General features: G+C 40.3%; 1 protein-coding gene across 1 annotated transcript in view; it reads right to left on the minus strand.

Moving 5' to 3' along the window:
• Positions 1-23,742, minus strand: part of GPC6 (glypican 6) — a 1,259,017-nt gene that overhangs the window by 67,638 nt on the left and 1,167,637 nt on the right. Inside the window, exon 6 of the mRNA XM_019529756.1 lies at positions 21,186-21,329. Within this exon, the coding sequence (XP_019385301.1) occupies positions 21,186-21,329 (144 nt within the window). The remainder of the gene's footprint in view (positions 1-21,185; positions 21,330-23,742) is intronic.

Here is a 23,742-nt window from a genome sequence, read left to right on the forward strand (position 1 = left end):
TTCTCCACATCCTTTTTGAATTGTGGAGCCCAAAACTGGATGCAGTACTCCAGCTGCAGCCTCACCAAGGCTGAGTACAAGGGGAGAAGGACATCCTGGGATTTTCTTGAGAAGCATCTATGGATGCAAGCCAGCGTTTTGGTCGCTTTAGTAGCTGCAGCATCACATTGCAGACTCATGTTCATCTTGTGGTCAATCATGACCCCCAAGTCTCTTTCTTCCATAGTGCTAGCCAGCGTAGCACTGCCAAGCCTATAAGGAGGCTGCAGGTTTTTCCTCCCAAGGTGGAGAACCTTGCATTTTTTGGTGTTGAACACCATAGGTTCTCATCTGCCCATTTGCTGAGCCTGTTCAGGTCATCCTGGATCACCCACCTGTCTTCTGGCCTGGATGCTTTGCCCCGAAGTTTGGTATTATTGGCGAACTTGACCAGTCCACTTCTGACTCCAGTGTCCACATCATTAACGAAGATGTTGAACAGTATGGGTCTAAGAACAGAGCCTTGGGGACTTTACTGGTCACAGGGCACCATGACGATTGACTGCCATCAATTACCACCCTCTGGGTCTGACCATGAAGCTAATTTCCCAGCCAGCAGATCGCGGTGGACCCAAGGCCACAATTGGCCAGTTTCGCCAAGAGGTGATCATGGGATACCAGATCGAAGGCTTTTCTGAAGTCAAGATATATGACATCAATCTCTTCTCCCTTGTCCAGGTGACAGGTCACCTGGTCATAAAAGGAAATGAGATTGGTCAAGCAAGACCTACCCACAACAAACCCATGCTGGCTATCCCTCAGGATGCTGGTGTCAGCCAGTCCATTAAAGATGGCCTCTTTAATAAACTTTTGTAAGATCTTCCCTGGGATAGAAGTCAGGCTGATGGGCCTGTAGTTAGCCAGATCCATTTTACTTCCTTTCTTGATGATAGGCACCACATTGGTGCCCAGTCTTTGGGCACTACTCCAGACCACTAGGAGGTCTCAAAGATCCATGCCAGACACTGGGCTATGATGCTCGCTGGTTCCTTGAGTACCATGGGGTGTAGATTGTCAGGGCCAGCTGACGTGAAGAATTCCAACCTCTCTAGGTGTTCCTTCACCAGGTCAGCATTGATGGAGGGCAGAGGATCTCCCTCACCCGGACCTGCCTGTCCTGTAGTGGGCATGGGCAACCCATGGGACTGATGAAAGACCAATGTAAAGTACCCATTTAATAGTTTGGCTTTTTCCTGGGTGTCAGCTGTCAGTTGTCCCATCTGGTTCAGCAGGGGTCCAATGTTGCTCTTGCTTTTCCTCTGGCTCCCCACATATCTGAAAAAGGACTTTTTATTGTCCTTGATTCTCAAAGCAGTTGGAGTTCATTTGCAGCCTTGGCTTTCCTAGTTTGCTCCCTGCAGGACCGGATCAGTGCAGAATATTCCTTCCTGGAGGTGAATCCCATCCTCCATCCTTTGTAGGCCTTTCTTTTAGCCTCAGGAGGTCTGCTAGATCCCTGGGGAGTCAGGGGGGCTGCTGTGCTCTCCTGCTGCCCTTCCTCCGAGATGGAATCAAATTGGCTTATGCATTGAGGCTTGCTCCCTTGAGGAGCAACCAGCCTTCCTGGACTCCCCTCCCCCTGGGGTCATGGTCCCTTTAGGGCCTCACTGACAAACCTCCTGAGCTTGTCAAAGTCAGCTTTCCTGAAGTCAAGGACTTCAGTGTTGCTGACTGACTTGTCAGCTTTACAGCAGATGGTGAAGGTGATCAGCTCATGGTCGCTGTCACCCAGGTTCCCATTGATCACTAGGTCACCGATTAGGTCATTCCCAGTAGCCAGTACCAGGTCAAGCAGCACTTTACCTCTCATTGTCCTGTAGACTTCTTGAGTCAGGTAGAGATCATCCACGCATAAGAGGAAGCTTTGCGACTGCTCAGATTTTGCTGACTGATCCTCCCACAAGATGTCTGGGTAATTGAAGTCACCCATGACAACCATGGTCCTGGAGCATGCGGCCTCAGCCAGTTCACGGGAGAGCTCCTGTCAAGCTCTTGACTTTGGGTGGGAGGTCTGTAGTAGACTCCCACTGTTGTGTCCCCTGTGCTTTGTTCCCCACGGATTTTAACCCAGAGGGTCTGCAGTTGTCCACTGGTTGCCAACATCAGCTTGCAGGGACTTGTAGCTTTCCTTAACATAGAGAGCTACACACCCGTCCTTATGCCTGCTTCTGTTTTGTCCACGTCTTTGGTTTGCGGGCTGGACTCTGCTTGTGTATCTCTTTCCTTTGTAGAGTTCATGGCATCTTTTTCCCCTATCTGGGGCCCACTGATGACTAACCAGTTGTCAAAGTTGGTCCTGACCCTGGAATCTTTTGCTCACTTGTATTTCTACTCTTCAGCTTCTTCCGGTTATGTCTCAGTTGCTGTTCACTATCTGTGACAACTTCATAGGATCGATCTCCCACTGCACCCTCAATGATGACCTTTTGCCATTCTTTCTCATGACTTACTGGTTATACCCAGACCTTTTCACCTCTGCACAGTGGTCTCAGGTCCCTGGCTCCTTTGTTATACTGTGATACTTGCTGATGCTGTTGCTTTTTTAGCTGCTTCCATGTAGTGTCATCCCTTCCCCCCTGGGGTTGTAGCAAACAGTCTGTCATGGGGAGTAATGTCTTTGTTCTCCAGCCCATTAACCTTTGGGCTGGGCTACTGTCTATTCCTAGGGAGGGTGTGTTACAATGGTCCAATAGAGCCAGGTGGGGATCCCCTGCAGTCTTATTTGCCTTCAACAAGAGTTCTTGGCTGTCTTTACCACTGATTCAGCCTTCCCATTGCTTTGTGGGTACCCAGGGGATGATGTCTTGTGCTGGAATTCCATCTAGTGCAGAACTGTTTGAATTCTTGAGGTGTATTGTGGGCCATTGTCTGAGAACAGAGTGTCAGGTATCCCATGTTGCACAGAATGAGCCTTCAGCTTCCTGATCACCATTCCTGCCTGAGTGTCTTTGAGATAATCTACCACCCAAAAATTGGAATAGTAGTCTATGGTGAGCATATAGTTTTTGTCATTGATATTGAACAAGTCAGTCTCTACCTTCTCTCAGGGATGAGAGGGGACTTCATGAGGTTCAACGTCTCTTTTTGCTGTTTGTCACTATTCCTTGCATACCTCACACTGCTCCATGTATGTTCTCAAGTGGGCATTCATGCTTGGCCAGCAGAACGCACACTCATGCTCTCCCCAGGCATGTTTCTATTCCCATGTAGGAAGCATGGAATCGGTTCATGATGTCTTTCTGTAGAGCTACTGGGATCACTACTCTGTCTCCCTTGAACAGAATTCCACCCTGTGTACATAGATCATTACTCCATTGGTAGTATGTGGCAACTTCTGGTGGTACTTGTGCCTTGTGCTGTGGGCAGCCCTCTAGGATGGTTCATTTAACTGCTTGTAGCACACCATCCTGTTCCGTACTCTGTTGCATTGCTTTGAGACTTCTTTTGGAGATAGGTAAGTCTTGTACCATATTAATAGACTCTATCTCCTGTTCTACAGATCCATCTGTGCTGTACTCTGGAAGGTATGCTAAACTTAGTGCGTCTGCCACTTGCAGGGACTTTCCTGGGTAGTACTTTATACTCACATCATAGGCCTGGAGTCTCAGTAGCACAGGTTGAAGTCTCTCAGAAGCACTCATCAAGGGTTTTTTCATCATGATCTTTAATGGTTTGTGACCTGATTGCACATCTACTGTCTGTCCAAAGGTGAACTGATGGAACTGTTCCAGTCCAAACAATATTGCTAGTAACTCCTTTTCTATCTGTGCGTATTTCCTTTTGGTTTCAGTCATTGTTCTACTAGCAAAAGCTACGGGCTTCTGGTTCTGCATCAGTACTGCTTCCAGACCTCGTTCTAATGCATCACACTGTAGTACTAGTTGCTCAGCTGTGTTGTAGTACTTCAGTGTTGGGGCCTCACTGATGAGTTTTTTAATTCTTCTGAATGCCTCCTCTTGGGTTTGTACCCATTCCCAGGCTACATCATTGTGTGTTAGCACAATGCATTAGACAAATATGCACAAAATTTGGACAGATAGTTAACCATCCCACTGAGATGCTGGACTCCTGTGCATCTGTGGCCTGGACATCTCCATAATGGCTCTGGGTCTGGCTGTAGTCCTTCTGAAGTCATCAGATGTCCAATGTAGGGTACTTCTGCTCTTCTCAGATGTATTTTGTTGGCATTCAATTTAATGTTCCTCTCCCGGCATGTGTTAAGGAGTTGTTGCAGTTTGGCATCATGGTCACGGATCGCCTCTTCCTTATTATCCCCTTCTCCTATGACAAGAATATCATCAGTCACAATCTTGATACCCAGAAGACCCTCCAGCTCCTGGTTCACCTTCTATTGGAAAACTTCTGGAGCTGGGCTGATCCCAATGGGCATCCTTAACCAGCCATACCTTACAAAGGGTGTACTAAAGGTTGTCAGGTGGCTGGATGATTTATCTAGTTCCACATGCCAAAATCCATTCTTGACATCACAAACTATGAATACTTTTGCCCTAGACAGGTCAGGTAGTACATCTTCAATCATTTGCAGTGGCTAGTGGCTTTTTTGAGTGCCCTGTTAAGTGGTTTCAGATCAATGCAGATCAGTTTGCCTGACGGCTTCCTTACTACTGTGAGGCTGCTGATCCAGTCAGTGCTTTTTTCAACTGGTGCGATGATGCCTTTTTTCTGCAGGTTTGTCAATTCTTTCTTCAGTGGCTCCAGCAGGGCTAGCAGAATTCTGCATTTTGGTAGTCATACTGGTTGCATCTGTGAACCTATTTCTAACTTCAGTTTGCCTTCAAAGAGTCCAGGGCCCTGGAATATGTCTTCATATGTTAACAGAATGTTAGGTAGTGAACTTAATGACTGCTCTTGCTCTTCTGTGACCTGGAGAATGTTGTGGTGTTACACTGTAATTAAATCCATGGCCTGTGCTGCCCAGCTTCCCAGCAGTGGATGGGTCTCTGCCTTGTCAATAACTATAAATTCCAGGTGGTACTGTTTCTTGTTGCGTGGATTTCTTATAGTCAGCTGGCAGTTCCCCAGTGGCCTCACAGTTGTTTTGTTATATATTAACAGCACATGGTGAAAATTTCCCATTCTGATGCTGCTACTCAATAGATTCACAGGAAGGACATTGCAAGTGGCCCCACAATCCACCTGGAATCTTATAGGTGTTTGCTCTAGCATTATTTTTGCAAATATAGCTGAGTTGTTGCCCGCTTTTTTCTGTAATGCGTATATCCTGTGAGTCTGTGAATCTGTCAAATTTAAACTGAAAGCTTTCTCATCTGTAGTTTCCTGATCCCTCATCACTGCACGGATTGTTCTTTTCTATTTGGGTGGCTATGACACTGACCCCTGAAATGATTTTGTTTTCCACATTTTTTGCACTCTTTTCCATAGGCTGGACATTTGTCCTTCCATCCTTCATATAGCTTTCCACAGTACATGCACTGAGTCATATTGTTGGTGTTTGCAGTTGGCTTGTCAGGTTCCTGATTTTCAGAGTCCTTTAGGTCGAGCCTGTGAACCTGCTCTGTACATGTGGCTGTTGATATCATTTTGATCCTTTGTTTAAACAATTTTGTTGCCCTTGCAATTTGGTGACATTTTTCAGGGTTAGATCTACCTATCTTAGTAGGCTCTCCCTCAGGGCAGAGTCCCGTGTGCCACACACAATCCTATCCCTGATTAGGGAGTCTTTTACATGAGGATGAGTTACATGAGTTACATGAGGATGCCAGAGTTTTCAGTGCTGTGATATAGGCCTCTATCCCTTCTTCTTCCTCTTGGTTTTGGGTGAAAAACTGATATCTCTCTACAGTCTCATTTTTCCTGGGGTTACAGTATGCATCAAAAGCTTCTATTAACTGTTCTAGTGTATCAGGGTTCCCTGGAATAAGTGTCACACTTACTTCACAGCCTTTTCCCCACACTAGATAATAAAACAGCTTTACCTTCATTTTCTCCTCTTCATCAGCCATGGTTAATTCTGTATATAAACTGAATTCTTGCTTCCATTATTTCCATGTCTGTGCTAGGCTCTTTGTGTTGAAATCGAACTGTCCCGGGGGCTTCTTGCAATCAGTTTTAATCACTGCTGGGGACCAGGTCTCTCTCTTCTCTTGGGCTTCCTCACAAACTTTCTGTTGTCACCATGTTTCATGTGACCCTGTATGGGTAATTAAGGAACAGCTCCCTACTTAATTAAACAGTGTCTTTATTATAGCAGTTTTTTACAGAGCTGTTACAGGGCCTACTGATCTCCCCCAGCCTCTCTAACTCTCTTGTTTTTCCTGTCTCCCTGCCCACACTTCCTGTTCCTCCTTCAGACTCCTCCTTTCTGCTGCTGCTGCTTTTGCCTCTGAGATACATACATATTGTTACAACTTGCAAATAGTATAACCAAGGGGGACAAGAAGACATTAACCCCAGGAGCTGACTTAGAGGGCACATCAATATTACTCTCTTCCCCGAGGCTGTAGGAGCTGGACAGGCAAAGGCATGGGCCCAGTAGCATATCTGGAGGGGTTGGGGAATGATGCCCCCCCAGGTAGGTTTTGCCATGGGAGGCACAGCCTTGTGCCTTTGTGTGGGGAAGGGGAGTGAACAGGGTGTCAGGGGCAATACCTGGGCTGCTCCCTGTCTTTCAGCTGCAGCAAGCCAAACTGCACTGCTGCAGCAGCACCTGCAGTAACATCTGACCTGAGTGAGGAGAGCCCCAATAGGAAGACATTGTTCTTCCTCTACTCCCCCCCATGGTCAACATAATCCCACTCCCTAGCACCCTGGGTGCTGAAACAGCTCACTATGCCTCTACCACCTTCCTTTTATATACGTAGGTATATCAATTTTCAGGCCTCTAAGATGCTTGAGTTTGTCTTACAGCATCCCGCAACATCCCATTGATCCTCTAGTGTATATTTCAAATGTATTTGATACTTATACTTCCATATAGGTTTCAAAATCTTCTCTTTTCTTTTAGTTTTCTACTTAAAGAGCCTTACAGAGCATAAAAACAAATGCTTAAAATTGACAAGTATGCACATGAGTGCTCTTCATTGAAATGGATGGCTGCTTAATTTCTCCAGAAGTCCGGTTAACCTTGTACATTCTGTTTAGTTCACTAGGATTCTCCCTCATAGATTACATTTAGGCCCTTTAAGGACCAGCATCTGCTCCTGCAGTGAAGAGAGAAGTTAAATGATTGCATATGGCCACCACACCCTGGGCCAAATACTGTTTAAATTTACATGAGTGTATGGGTAGTAAATAAAAAAATTGCTGAGGCCCCTTGTGTCTATGCATGAGAAAACTAGGATGTTGTTGCCAGCATTCTCTTGACTGCTGATTGCTGAGGGGGGCAGTTAGCAGGCCCACTGCTTTATTCTTTCCTGTGGGGTTTTGCTTTTCAAGATTAGGGGCACAGCTACATTCTTACAAGCCAGCTGTGATCGTGCTGCTTGCTCTTGAAGCAGCTGTAAGAGCCAAGATCACTTAGGGCCACATTACACATGATAGTATGTGTTAAATGCATTTACAATTTGAGTGTCCATGTGTTCAAGCAGGACAACACATACTAAGTGAGCTCTTATATTGTATCATAGCAAAGTTACGCCTTTTCCAGGAAGGAGTATCTCCAGATCGTATTAATTAACTTATGTTGAGCTACTGACAAACAGTTCCATGGAGATAACATAATCAATTGTGGTCCCAGGACTCGAGACCCACAGTCCTCTGTAGGTCCCAGCCCCCGGAGCTACAAAAGAGTCTAAAACTGGTTCCATTGGGTCCTGAGTTTGAGGCCAGAAAACAGCTGATTGTCAGTTCCAACTCTGGGACTACACTGGAGCTAGGACACTGATGTGGAACCAAAAAATCAGCTGATTGTTGGTTCCACCCTATAGACTTCACCAGGATCTCTAACTGGTTTGGATCCCAAGACACCAGCTGGATCCAGTGGCAGGGGCAGCACCTTCTCCCCAGGCTCAGCTTCCTGTTCCTGTCATTGCTGATTGCCAGCATCAGAGATCTGGGTGGGACAACCTGACTGGGTAGAAATTACCATGAAACTGCTCAGAACAAATTAAATGTTGGTAACACTTACTATGATGTAAATAAAACACATACGAAGGAACCACGTGACAAAACTCTCAGACACTTTGAACCTCCAGGTCTGCATGTGTACTAGGTAGGCAGAACAACTCATGTCTATTCAAATGAGTGTACTATTCTGCTCCACACTCCAGGGCTGCCCCAGTAGAAAAGATGAAATCCGGCCTTGTAAATATTTCTTGGGGTCACTTACATTCTATAAAATAAGTCAGTGTTAGACTAGCATAGATTCCCAGATTGCCCTATGAAAATCATGTTGTTTCCCCTATCTTTCCCAAATCACCACCCAACAATAAACAGATACTATAAAAGAAACCAAATCCGAGTACCCAAGGAGGAATTGTTGACGATTCTAAATGATGATGTATAAAAGAGAGGTAGGACAATTTGATTTTCTCAGACTAGGTTGACCCTATAAAACAGAGTGGAGCAGAAAAATTGCTTTGACTAAGCAAACATGACATGTTAGACATATAAGGAGTTGAGCACACAATGTGGAATATCAGGATCTCATTTTAACAAATATATCTTATAAATCAGAAAGACATTTAAATGGTGGTAATAAAAAAAGAACCTTTTTTTGCTCTGCTTTATCCACCCTTCTTCCTTTTATATCAATATTTTAGGCCCTGAATTCTGACAGGCCCATTCCCCCTTTACCTCCAGATGAACTTGACTCTGACTTTTAATAGCTGTCTAAAGATCCATAGTTGGGATTCTCTGCTCCAGCTGGGTTTTGATAACAGGCAAGGCTTGATTAACGTATCCTGGTAAGTTACCATGGTAACTCATGCCAGTGCAGGGTTTGAGGATGTTTTTACATTTGTGTAAATTTCCTTAGTCTAGACAATTTAACTTGCTAAACCTCAAAAATGAGGAAAATGCATAAAGGTTGGGCTCTTGATCTTTGTTAGAAGTAACTCATTATCCTGGACTGTAATAACTATCACTATTTTCATTAGAAAGCATACCAGGAAATTGACACTGAATAAAAGCTAAAAACCAGATAAAATTATAGTCAGAAGTGAAATCAATGCTGAGGAAAACCCAACAATTTTCAGATTTGTTATTTATCATCACCAGGGATCCTGGTATTCTCTGATAAAAAAATTAATCCCCATTTTTTGAGTTAAAAAAGGTAACCCAAAATCCACGTTTCCATGATCAAAGTGAAACTTATATAAATGGGATTTCATTTTAATCATGGAAAAATGTGGATTTTGGGTTACTTCTTTTAACCCAAAAATTTGGGATTTTTTTATCAAAGAAAACCAGGATCCAGGTTAATCAGCTTTGGAGTAAAGTGTCACCATCTGTATGCTCAATATTATTAGGCTACAGTAAAGTAATTAATGCCTCTGTAAGATAGTACTGCCAGGGACCGTTGGGGACAGTACTATCTTACAACAGGGTAATTAATTGCAATTAAACACATGTGTAGATGCTGACCATGGGTATAAATTGAGCCTAGTCATCCCAGCCAGCAGGGGGCCAGAGTCCTCCCTGCCACCCTGCCACGTGCCACCTACCCACCTAGCACTTTCAGCACCATTGTGCCCCAGCCAGACCCTCCACTGCCCAATGCCGCCACCTGGAGCCTGGGGCCACTCCATGTATCCCCTGCCAGCAGGGCAGGAGCAGCCCTTGTGTAAACTGCTTGGCTGTGGCTCAGATTGCTGCTGTCCCAGGTATATGTGTAGACACTGTGCCTGGGAATAGTTTACCCCAGCTCAAACTGCTCTCGAGCTTATTGCTTCAAATTAATTGTGTGTGTAGATGCACCCACTGAGTAGAGGATTATTCAACATGGGTAAGAGGGGAAGGATTGACCACTTAGGGAGAACAGTAGCATTCTTCATGTATGATGAGAAAAAGGCCCTTATGTGGATGAACATTGGACAGGGTAGAAAGAATCTTTGTATTGCTTGTGTAAGGGACAGGCATAATTGAGCAAATGGGCTGCTCCCTCCTTGTTCTCTTCTAGAGGACCACAGTGAGTGCAAGGGATCAGGAAGAATACATTAGGCCACAGCTCACCTGTCTTTTCATGGCAGTCAGTGGAACTGGTGGTGTAAGGCACTCATCAGTAGCCCACAAAAAGGTGAAAGAACAGGCATGTGGTCTGCACAGACCACCTCCTATTGCTTTTCCTAGCACGGAGGTGCCACTCCTGATTGGCTCTTGATTCCTTATCCAGTTTCCAATTTCCTTATCCCCTTGCTCACTAACCAAACTGGGATAAGTACCTAAGGTTTGCCCAACATGAGTAAAATGAAATCTTTTGTGGCATATATACCAGCTTAAATTGTCCAGCTACACTCCATTAACTGAGTGCCTAGTATATTTACAGAACCGTACTGAAAGAGTGAAGGCTGGTAGGGAAGCCTACATTTTCTAGGTTGTGACATTCAAAATGAAGATCTTATTAAGCTCTTTAAGGTGGGGACCATGTTTTCTATATGTGTTTGTGAAGAGCTTTATCACAATGTGGTCCCAATGCATGTCTGGGGAGCCTGGGTACCGAATGCAAATAATACATTAGTAATAAGCAAAGAACCTGGTTTTCTCTGCTTTAAAAAAGTCCCCAGTTTTTGGTTTTAAAAAAAGTAAACCCAAATCCACATTTTTACATGATTTAACTGATATATATTTAATAATAATTTAATAATTTAATATCTATATATTAGTGGTGTTTCATTTTGATGAGGGAAAAATGTGATTTGGGGTTACATTTTTTTAACCGAAAACTGGAGATATTTTAAACCAGAGAAAACCAGGATTCTTCCTAATAAGTATAGTAGAAATTTAACAGCCAAATAGGTTTCATATGACTCCTACTCGCATAATACCCAAGTAACTGAAAAGAAGGAAGGAGCAGGCTGTTTACTTGCATATTATTACAGTGATAATAAGTATTCCATTTTTGTACCTGTTAGCTTCATATTGAGATCACTGAGGGAGGAAAATTTCTTTCAGGTTCATTTATTTTATCTGATATATTCTTCCTTTAAATATGCTGCTGCCTCTACTTGCAACAAGAAAATCTGACTCCCTGTGCCGTGTTATTTAGAAATATTTATCATCGGATGTAATTTGTTGCAAAAACTCTGGAAGACAGTTCTAATATTATAGATATTTTTGTTTAAAAAAAACAACTCTTTTCAAGCCGTGGCTTTTTACTCATATGGCTGCAGCATTCATTGTAGTATCCACTTTCATACTGGTGATTTTCTCTCTCTTTAATGTTTATGAAGAAAAGTCAATGTTCACTTGAGTTAATCTTCATCTTGTTTTCTTTATAGTGTTTATTCTAGAGACTTGCTGACAGCACCAGAAGTGTTCAAGTAGGTTATAGAAAAAGCAAAATCCCCAGCACTTTAAGATTAATATAAAGCTGATTACACAAGGACTGAATTCTGCTCCCACTCAGATTAATGGCAGAACTCTCATTGCTTTTAGTGGCAGCATGATCAGGGTCCATATCTATATCTATATCTATATTGATACATATATCTGTCTATATATCTCTATATATCTCTATATATCTCAATATAGATATAGATATAAAATGACATTTTATGGCATGTCATTTCTTTTTCTGATACAGAGAAAAATTCCACACACAGGATGATTACTAGTAACACAAAAATTATTGCTACCAAAAATGACAGGCTAACATCCTCAAAGTGGTGATCATATGGGGTGGTGAGCACTTTTCTCATGGGAGCTGCAGGTGCTTGCAGTACTATGCCCCAGACTCTGATAGCTGTAGACTTCAGTAGTTATATTCACTTCACTGAGCCTACCTGTGGAATAAAATACTCTTGAATATGAGCCAGGCTCTGGTTCTTAATGAATTTATCTATCTATAGTCTACATATCTAGATATGTATACTTTATATAATATTTACCTCTAAACATTCAATAATACAAATAGTTTATTTGTAAAGTGAGTACAGGTTAAGAAAAACACATATATTTCCTTCACATTTCCTCTTACATTCCTAGGTGATAAAACATGTGCTGCAATGTGCAAGTAGGTCATTGGTGGGCATGGCAATTCACTGTATAAATTAGAGATTGCTCGACACCCTGCCTCAGGGAAGTGTTCTTTTATTTTCGATGTGGTCAGATTTATCCCTGGATCCAGGGAAATCAAAGGCCAAATGCAGCTTCAGCTCCATGAAGACAGACCAGGGAGAAATTTGGTCCAAGACATTTATTTTAAGTTCATTTTCTAAAAAAGGCACATTTGCTTTAAAAGCACTTTTTAATTCACTTTTTGGTGCTGAAGGTGAAGCTATCAGGTCAGTTTTGCTGGCCTCTGTTGATATGGTCTGGGAACAGAAGGAGAGGGAGAGAAGAAAGTTGGCAATCTCTTCTAAACTTATCGAATATTTATCTTTCACAGCATTACTTGACTAAGGAAAGTTCACAAAAGGGTCAGTATTCGTGTGAAGCTAAATCTCTTTTAGTTCCTTTATTGTACCTCCCCTCTAAGCACTAGTAATACCCATAAAAGTCCATAAAGTATCAATTTTTGTCCATTACAACCAAAGAAAAATGTATTAAACTTAATATGTTTGGCCTGGGAAATCAGCTTTCAGTCTGCAGTAGCTGAATGCCTGTCATAAGTGGAGTCCAGTGCAGCACATTTCTATTATGATCTCACAATACATCTGTTTGCTACAGTCAAGTAAAACTGAAATAGCTGAAAATGGCTGGAGAGAACTAATCACAAGAGCTTAGTTTAACTCATATTTTGCTTTTGTACGTGTAACAACTCTTGGCCAATTCGGAGGTCACCAAAGCTTTGTTTTCACACCTATACTCTGCTAACTTTTTGTTGGAATGGTTCTCTGCAGGTTGCAGTGACACTAGCAGCAGTTTGCCAGCAATTCCCTGTGGTACATTTCAACTGGTGGTAAACCTCAGATTCCATTTTTGTCCATGTAGGACAGTTTTTACTAATATCACTTTCACAACCAGCCACCCATGTTCGCAATAAACATCTAGGAATCATTTTAGTGCATCAGGCTGATGATACACTGTGATAGTCACAATCATATAATAATTTCCTCACAAGCTGGAAAAATGGAATGACTTAAAAACTGTAAAGCCGTGTGACAAACTTGGAAACCATTTTTATTTTCTTAGTATGTTGCAAAAATGCTGAGGTGCACAGGTGTTTATGAAGCTACAAGCTCTTGGTAGTATTAACAAGAACAATAATACATGCCTTTTCTTCTGATTATGGAGATGTATACATATGGAATGAAATGTGACCCTTTCCTGAACGGACAGATTTTTTTTCCTGTTTAGGTTATTCATTCAAAGACTGGTAATAAAATCAAGCTGCACATTGGGAAAGATACCTTCCCTTTACTGAGCAGAAACTAAAACACAATGTTCAAGGTAATGGATTTTAATTTAGGTTTCCTGGGGCGTATTACTATTGCTTTAGTCTAGGCCATCCTCCAACCCCCAGGAATGAACTGATTTTACTGGAGACAAACTATCATTTTAGATACTTGGATACTACAGTGATGAATGACATTAAAATTTGCCCATATGTAAAGGAAGGTTAAGGGCCAAATAGTGCTCTCAGTTACATCAGGTAAATGCAAAGTAACTCCGAGGAATGAAAAGAAGTTCCTCCGGATTGACATGGTACAATTGGAAGCAGAATTTGATCAATTTCTTTTGATATTAACAACCAGACTCACAAACCAGATAATACTTAAATAGAAAGAAATTGAAGCCTGACTGATAGCCTATTTTCACATTCTGCTGTGTGTAGTTAAGTCTAGTAACCAAGAAAGAACAGAATCGGCAGCTTGCATGGTTTCATATTTCTTGTCTTCTTTGTAACTCGTTTATATTTTGTTGTTTATATCCCTGAGACATTCCTGAAAATGAGATGATATTGCTCAGTGGGGCTTCACACCCAACAGATAAAGAAAGTTCAGCCACACTAGCAAGTTCATGTTTAGACAAGGTTCAAACAAGAGCTGTTTTCATTGAGGGAGTTTGTCAGCCCATAATTATTCAACCCACAGTACACTATGCAAGCAAGCCCAGCCTTATGTGTTTTTCTGACAACTAATTAAGGTGGAGAACTTGCTTTGCTATTATAGTTGAAGGCCAGTTTCCAGCTGTTCATGCCAAGTGGGGTATGAGCAGTGGGCTGACCCATTTCACCTACAGATGGGCAGATATTATAATAAAGCATTTTCTTAGTAACTGCCTCACACTTTAGAAATGCAATGTATCAGATTCAGCAGCAGGCAGCACCCTTCAGTTGGCCTATGGAATAATATTACAATTAAAAAAAAAAAAAGAACTCCGGCAGGTCTTCCAGGAGGATTTTGACAGCTACTCTCATTCATCTGCCTTTTCCTCCTGAAACTGGTATTAACTATGTGGGGAAAACAATAGCACAGACTTAAGCTTATTATGATACTGCTGTGACACAGAAACTTCAAAACCAAAACACTTTGGACATGCCCCCTCAAAAGGTTGTAAACAAACATCTATTTTAGGAAGGAAAAGGATACCTAAATTTAATACCGCATGAGCACATCAAATATGTCCGAATATATTTTATTCATTATGTATACCTCTCACAGACAGCTAATAACAGCAACAGAACAAACTCTAAGGTAGTAAATGGAATCTGTCTATTTGAATGAGATGTAAACCTCAGCCTTGATTATATCCATAAAGTACATATCTGCTACTTAATATCATGCATGAAGAAGTGGAAACTCCAACAGAACAGTATTCAACTGGTCTGAGGCTATGGTCGTATGGGAGGTAATTTGGCTTGTGTAACAACTCTTTGAACCTGTTATCTTCTGACTTCAGAGCTGCAATTGGCACCTTCTGAATTACCAAGACTTTTATATGCCCTGCGCTCATATCCATTCCTGTGAGCCGCATATTCAAACAGTGTTAGAAAATAATACCTGCTCTGCAGTTTTAGAAACACTTAGATTTAATTTTTTAAACCTGTAAATTATATTTCTACTGGATTATCCTCTACAGTCTATTGAAAAATTAAATATTCAAAATGCCTCACTTGGGCATACTCTATGATATAACTGCATACATTTAACATTTCTAAAGTTTGGACTAAATGGATTCAAACAAAACTAAAATGTATAAACCAGGGGTTCACTAGAGGATTTCCTAGGAGACTCAAATCAAAATGCTCAAAGTAAATTGTCCTTCCACTTTTATCAGTTTTTAGCTAAAAAGCAGGACAGATTAATTGCTTCAGTTCTATTTTCTGCTTCATGTAGTTCTGGAACTTTGGGAAGCAAATGGTTCACAATAGATTTCTTCGGCTGCCCTTGAGCTCCTTATTACAGCAAGAATCATTAAGTAGTCAAACCTGAAAATGCACTAATGTACTAAATTCATCTAGACCAACTCTAGAGTAAAGAATTTTACTCAATAAGATGTGTGTATGTGCGTGCGCACGTGTGCACGTGTGCACATGTACATGCAGCTGGTAGAGGGTTAAGGGGTGTTGTTTGCTTTTGTTGCCTGAAAGACAGAAAAAGGCATAATACAGTGCGATTTTCTACAAAGAAAAATCCAATGTACTCACATATTAATAGCAAAGAGCATGAACAGACTATGTTTTCAGTCTGGGTGCATGCTAATCCACTTGTCTATGCTGCAAGTTTATCTGAATGCAAATCACCCCCAAAATATCTCAGTCAATTTCTTAGGTGCCTATCTCCATGGAAAGTGTTTCATGACATGTGGTACCTTTAGCAGTACATCAACTCCCTTGTGGGAAAGGAGTAAAGCTTCCATGTCCTCCCTCACAAACTAAAGCCATTCACTCCAAAACAGAAGTATAATGATGTGACCAGCTACCTGGTGGCAGCTGAGTTTTTTTCCCCTGTCTATGTCCCCAGTTTGGTGCTTGGGAAAGCTGCCTCAGTTGACCTGCTCTAGTTATACCACTGCTCCAAGCTAATCAACCCTATGGAGTTTATTTTTTCCATCATGCCACCAATGTCATGTTGCAACTTGTTTTTAGGGGAAGCTTTGTTAAATGAGAACAGTCTGGCATTATACACCTCAGGTCTCAGTCTGAACTCCACTGTATTCCTCTGAGAATGCCATATGTGTTGTATCCAAGAGGATTCAAGTGTTGCATGAAAATCAATCATTTCCAGGAAGCAGGTTCTCTGCCTAGAACTTCAATAGGCCTGGTTCTTCACCCTGAAAGAGCACACTGTGTGTGTCTACATGTCAAATTAATGTGGCTGAATAGACACGTCTGCAGCTCACGCCTGAGTTTATTGCTCCTAGACACAGCATTTACACATGCACATTGAGCTGGGGCAGAGAAGTCCCAGCTGGTAGTGGATCCAGGGGGTCTGCCTGCTGGCCTGAAGCTGCTCCCCCTGATGTCAACGTGCTGCAGAGGGGCTGACTGGGACATGCATGGAGCTAGTGGGCAGGCAGAGCCCTGCACTATAGCACCCTTGTGCCCTAGCCAGTCCCAGTTGCTGTCTACATGTGAGCTGTGGTGGAGGAAACTGTCATAGGATAGTACTTGTGTCAGGTTGTACTAACATATGGAAGAATTAATTAGTTTACTCTGGCCTAATAGCTCCACACATGGTGACAGTGATGCTTTTCTGCAGAGCTAATTAGGCAACTGTACTAAGCATTTTGTGTAGATGCTCCCACTCTCTCTCTCAGAAACTACCTTTGGAAGAGATGATTTGTCCTGAAAAGGAGTATAAGACCATAAAGACCACAATACTTGGTCAGACCAATGGTCCATCTAGTTCAGTAAGTTGTTTCCAACAGTCACAAGTAGTGGATGGTTTAGGGGAAAAGTATATGAATGGGACACTCCTAGAGTGATTTATTTCCCGTCATGCACCCCCCTAGCATCAACCATAATTAGTTAGGGAAAAACTCCAAGCACTCCTCACAATTCAATGAGCTTTTTTAAAATGACAGAGGGAATAGCTTGCAGGTTAATTTACAGACAAACAAAGAAAAAGATGGTAGAGATGAAACTAAGAGTGGTAGTTTGTTCAGCAAGATTGTACAAAGGGGAATGGAAATAAAGAGTAAGAATAGCAAAGCTTACACCGTGTTGCATTGTCCTCCAGATAGTCCTCTGGGAAGCAAGGGGAAAACAGATTCAGGGAACAGAAAAAAACAACAGGTTATACTGAACAGGTAACTACTTTGAAGAGCATTCATCTTCATGAGCATTGCCTTGTAAATGTGAATTCTTAGACAACACATTTCCAAAGTCAAAAAAGTGAACCCCACAGCATAACCTGGATACAGATGTTCAGTGACTCCATAAGTATATTTGATCAGCTTTAAGTCAAGAATATGTCAACATACTTTCTGATATTTCATTTTCACATTCCCAGGCCTTATACTTGTTTTTTTGTTATTTTTTAAAATGCCACTGGATGCAGCTAATTTAATAATACATGATTCACCCTGCACATGTCTCTGTGATAAGCTTACCATGCCAAGAATAAATGTCCTCAGATATACCATGATGCTCCACGTGGGTTGCTTCCTAAATTAGAAGCAGTGTAGGTGTTACGGCCTCGTGGGTAGGCAAATTAGTAGTGTTGAGTAACAGGGCCAGGTATCCTGCCTGCATACTAATTACCCAGCTTGCAGTGCTATGTGGATGCTACTGGCTGCTGCCTAGCCCTGTAAGTGTACCACATAGACACGGACTGGCTTCTGTTTAAATGAAAGTAGCGGATGCATCAAACAGGTTAAGTCAAAGAGAATGGGATATATTTTTCAAAGAGCTGTGCACCTAACAGTTTATATTTAGAATCATAGAAAAGTATATGACACTTAATGGAAGCCATTAGGAGCTTTATTGTTTGGAAAATGCTATCACTGAAAGGGAGCAGAGCTGTATTGACAATCTTGCCCCCAAAATGGGCACCAAGTATTTTTGAAAAGCTGGGTCACTTTATGCATTTGTACATGCTTAAGATGAAAAACATTTTGTTCTGAAAATAAACTGTTACACTGTTCCTCTAATGAAACCAGAATTGTTTGTCACTTTATTTCTTCGATTCTATGTAGCTTTACATTTGGACTTTGTTTTGATATTTTAAAGTTAAATGATTTGACAGTATGTTGAAAATGAATTCTTAAAGACAGGCTAGTAAAAGCATCACTCTACTATTGAATAGGTATGTGTAACACAAGAAAAAGCTGATGTGAAAGAGACACAGATAGTCCTAGATTTCTGTTATTTTTTATATTGTTTGGGAAAAAAAATATTTCAAAAGAAGGTTGATTTATGGTATGCTGCAATCCAAACAGTACGTCACATTGTTGTTCTGCATTCATATTAATTGAGAGACAGCGTCCCACAAACTGGAAAACATCAAATCATACATTTTGGCTGCTTACAGATATTAAACCCCCCCCAAAACTGGGACTTTACTTTAAACTCAGCGTCTACAGCAAGCCCAGTGCCTGCCTAGAAGAGGCTTCATGTTAGTTGGACCTAGTTCGCTCAATGTCTATATAGAGCGGATGCTTTAGTGGGGCTTTTCTGGCTGATTGAATAAGCTTTAGATCAAAAGCATCAAAAAGCCCTGCTGAAGTTCCTGATCTATACAGATGCTGTAGACTGCTGTTACTTTTGGTAAAGCGAGGCTTTTCTTGTCTTCTTTTAGCTTCTGTAAGCAATGAAAACATTTTGTTCAGGCATATGTCTTTTTTGAGATAATATATTTTTTTAAAGGAACACTATTAAAATATTTATGGGAAACTTAAACTATCTGGTTTAAGATACAGATAATGACCCTTTTACAAATACTGCTAAAGTATTATAATTCTGGAATAAAACCCTATAGATCACTAACCTACATTAGATTCTCAAGTCCTGCTGAAGTCAGTGGCAAGCTCTCACTTCAGTGGGTGTCGGACTGGGCTCAAAAGGAGGTAACACTAGCATTACTGTTATTTCTAATTACAAAGGCAAAGAACAGTTTACAATCAAATGTCACTAGGAAGAAGAGTTTTTATTTAGATGTAACACTTTTTCAAGTGAGAATGTTAATAATAAAGTTGTTCTTTGTTAAGACATCAGATCTGGTCAAGTACCTTCTCCACTGAAAGTCAAGGAGGTTACTAGGGTAATAAAGCTCTGTCTGCACTGAAAGTGTGCCTTAGTTACAGCCATTGAGGGGAAAAAAAGCTGCTACTGCATGACTACTGTATTTACTATGTTTTTAATTACTAGAAGGTATAAATGGTTCTAGTGGTAATCCTATTATATGCTTAAGGAATGCTTCTGAAATGTTTAGTGGTCAAATACCTTACCTACTCTTAAGTACATAGCAGTAGTTTCACTACCAACTTGACTTAACTTTTCCCTCCAGTTACATCCTGTGACTTAATTCCAATTCATCCTAAGCATTCTTTGGCTTCCATGTGCCTCCAGTTACCTATAGCTCAGTTCTATATCTGTATCAGCGAAGCTACACAGAATGTAAGACTAAGAGTATCAGGCTAAGAGTTAAATTCTGATCTCACTGAAGACAATTATATTTTTGCCTGTGCCTTCAATGGGATTAGAATTGTACCCTAAACCCCTAGTTGGAAGTGGTACTTTTTAAGATGCTACTTTTTAACACATAGTACTTTTTTACTTTTCATCAGACTGGAAAGATAATAACAACCTATCACAGAAACAAACACAAAACATACTTCTATTTTAGAGGAAAACAGGTTTCATTTTTATCAGAAGTGCTGAACACCAAAAAATGTTTATTTTTGTTATTACAGTGTAGGAGAAGCCCATGTCTTGACTTGAAATGTCATGTGTATTCTTTAACTTAATTAAAATGAAGCAGTAAGATCCATTATGGATATAGACCATAGGAAAGACTTGGTGGATTAGGAGAAGCCCGTGTCTTGACTTGAAATATCATGTGTATTCTTTAACTTAATTAAAATGAAGGAGTAAGATCCGTTATGGATATAGACCATAGGAAAGACTTGAGTGCTAATTTAATTAGGAGCTAGTTAAAATGATTGTATGATGTAGAAAGCTTGATCTTGACTTGAAGTAGAAGCATATTAAATTTTCTTATTAAATATTAAAACTGATCTGTGCATCAGGAACCATCTCCAACCAATTTAAGCTTATGATTCTCATTTTATGATTTTAACTGAAATGTATGAAATAAGTCACAATAGGCATGCTGTACAAGTATTCAGCAAGTGGTTTAGCAAGCTGAGGTAACACAATGCAATCAGCTTTGGTTCAGGTGCTTTATAACACTAATATTTTTATCTGTTAGTTTTACATCAAGATAAATGCTGAAGCAATATTAACAGTGCATTAATAATTATTCATCTATAAAACGTTAGGTGCATAAATAGCAGGAACACTGAAGTGTGAGATAGGAATCCACTGACTTGTTCTAACTAGAATAACCTTACATTAAGATGATTGGTTTTAAATGACTGAAGAGTAAAGCGTGATTAGTGAATAGCGAGGTTCAAGCTGATCAAAATTCTGTTTCTAAAGCTCGTGTACACAGAGATGGTGAATTTACAAATAGCTACATTAAGAAAGGAACCATAGCAGATTAATGAGAAATGTACCATCATAAATAATATGTATTTATTGAAGAACTGGCTGTTGAATTAATTTAATATTTAATCTGATTTAGACAATTTTTTCAAAGGAAGATTCTATTGAAAAGTGCTTTCTTTGATTCCTCAATCTAATTCTTGACCTGTGGGATTGATCCTGTCACCTCTCAGAGTGTTTAATATGTCAAACTGAGTCCTATTTGTACCTATTTCTTTGATGTTCTCAATGAAAAAACACATTGGCTTATTGCAGGCTTTGCAAATTCTACATTGTAACTATATCCAGTAATAATCAAAATATTAAAGATTGTTATAAGTGCATTTTCCAAACAGAAATGCTCTTCATCTCTGCTAGCACAGTGTGAAAAGACAGTAAATGTTCCATTACTTACCAATCTATCTAAACTCGTTCCTGCTGCTGTTGTTGGCCTCTCCTCTGGATTGTATGGCCTAAAGCGGGTATTGAAGTTCTCAGGAATAGAGCGGGAAGACCTTAAAGCAGGTGCTGGTTTAGGTTGGCCACATCCTTGAAAGACCTGAGAAAAATGTTTTAGATAATAATCAAACTTCACAGAAAAAGAAGACTGATTACAAGCTCATTCAAAGATTTGAAGCTTCAGTTTTCATTGATATCCTGGTAATAAATATGACTCCTGAACAGAAAGTCAACTTTTCATTATTAGGAACTATTTGAGAAATGGGTATTAATAAAGATACTTATACCTTCTGGTTATAAATTTAAACCTATTTCATTGTGGCTAAAATTAAATACAGTTTGACATTCTCTCTCCTGCATAAGAAACAATGGAAGAAAATTATTTTGTGGTTGGACTCAGGTGAAGTTAAAGTTATGTTAAGGCATGACAATTACCTGAGTTTTCAGCACATCCACCATTGCCAGCAATCTTATGAATGGTCTCTGAAGATAGCACAAAAGCTGAACCGTTTTATAAAGGGATTATCTTTTCAGGTTTTAAATTGTTTCTATAGACAAAGGTTGATGCACATTAACAGCACAATCATGAGAACTTTGTTCTACCAATTGGTGGTTCCCTAGCTTAAGACAACTCTCAGGAGTGTTGGTCTGGCATTTACATAGTCACTAATTTTTAACTTTTTTGTATAGTTTGAATGGAAAATGAAAGCACCTGGACTCCCTCCCCAGAAGCTTATAAGCAGCACGCTTTAAACTATGCATGCTGAAGGAGAGCACCAAGGATGCTACTGAATGTCAGTTGAATATCTGCATGTGAAGGAAGCTGGATTGCAAATTTGAAAGCCTCCAGTTAAACATAATGAAGGAACAGACACTAAATTTTAAAATAAGAGCTATGGAGGTTACATAACACAGCTTTGATGGCTATTTTGACATCAAAGGCAAGAATTACCCACAAAAAGAACAGACAGTGGTCCTTCTCAACTTATTAGGCCACTATGCAGTAAAACATATAGGAGTAGGCTTAACTCTTAGCATGTAAGAAATTCTATTTTTGTTTAAACAGCACATAAGCAAGATGATGTACTAAATAGAGATGAAAAGTTCAACGTGCTTTTCTGAATCAGGACCTTGGAGCTTATCTGTTGAGCTTCTTAAATTAACAAAGGACTTTATAAGCTGAAAATAAGTATAAACATATTTGTGGCATAGGATGCAATTACAAAGTTGGTATGTATGGCTTGATGCTTAAAGTATACCAAAAAAGCTGACAACATTTCAAAAATTCTTTTTTATGGGATGATTGTTATAATCCACCCAATGACATTGATAGTCCATCTTCTACTTGTGGATGCATTTTTATCTTAAGTAAATTCTCACACAGAGTAAATGATGATATCCTGATTCATGACTTTTGTTGCTTTTAGGATTGAACACAATTATTTTTTGGCCATGTTTCCTGATTTATTAATTTATAGATTATAAAAGGTGCAGAAATTCCTGAAATAAATTGACTTATGTTAAATAGTGTCTAGGCATCAATTTTGCTTTGTATTCCCTTAATTGGCTGAAAGTTAGCCACTGCATTGTCTCTGAGGTTCTTTAATTTATGCTTGAAACATTCTTGGTCTGGTTCCAGAGTGTCTGTAGGATTTTTTTGCTTAGTTCCTAACCTCCATCATTATGAGGGGAACTAGTCAATACATTCTTTCCATCGCATGAGATGGCTGCTGCATACTTAAAGAATTTTAAGTTTTTGAGCAAAAAAGAACTTTGCTTTCCTCCTGCAATATCATGTGGGACTAGATAATCTCCATGTTCTATACATAATTACTATGTTTGTTTTCATGGATACTAATGGATATTTTTGGGACAACTTTGTACCTGTGGAAGTAGGATGCAAGTGGATCCACAATTTTTTATGACTACAAATAAATTGTGAAACAAAATTAATTGTAGTTTAGTTAGACACTTACAACAATCTGCATAAATCAACATCTATAGTTAGGACATTAGATGTTCAACACAGAGAATAGCACCAGTAATTCATAATGAGTGTAATATATATGACTAAATATCTGGGGATGGGAAGTCAGGCACTGAAAATCTGGCTTTAAACCGTACAGGTATTTGATTTCAAAATATATACTTATTAGCTTTTGGAATAAGTTCTGTTCATTTGCCCTTTTTTGTATTATTCCTTTAGTATTTTTACCCAAGCTTGGGAATATAAATATTTGACTCTGAATTTGTAGTTTTGGGGAAAAAAAATAAGATAAAGTAAAAACAAAATCCAAACTACTTCTGATCCAGCTGCTGTTGCTTTCCTTATTCTACATCTTCCCCCTGAACTACCGCCAATTCCCAGTGCCTTTGATTTGCCACCCATTCTTCTGCTGCCAAATTGTCACTGATGCCCAGCTCCTTGGGCCAAATAAAATTGCTTGGTGGGCTGTAGGTTGCTGACCTCTGCCTTAGATAACAGCATCTTCTGTGCTTGCTCCAAAAATTTG

The sequence above is a fragment of the Crocodylus porosus genome, unplaced genomic scaffold (assembly GCF_001723895.1).
Source record: "Crocodylus porosus isolate Cpor-Errol unplaced genomic scaffold, CroPor_comp1, whole genome shotgun sequence".
NCBI lineage: Eukaryota > Metazoa > Chordata > Crocodylia > Crocodylidae > Crocodylus > Crocodylus porosus.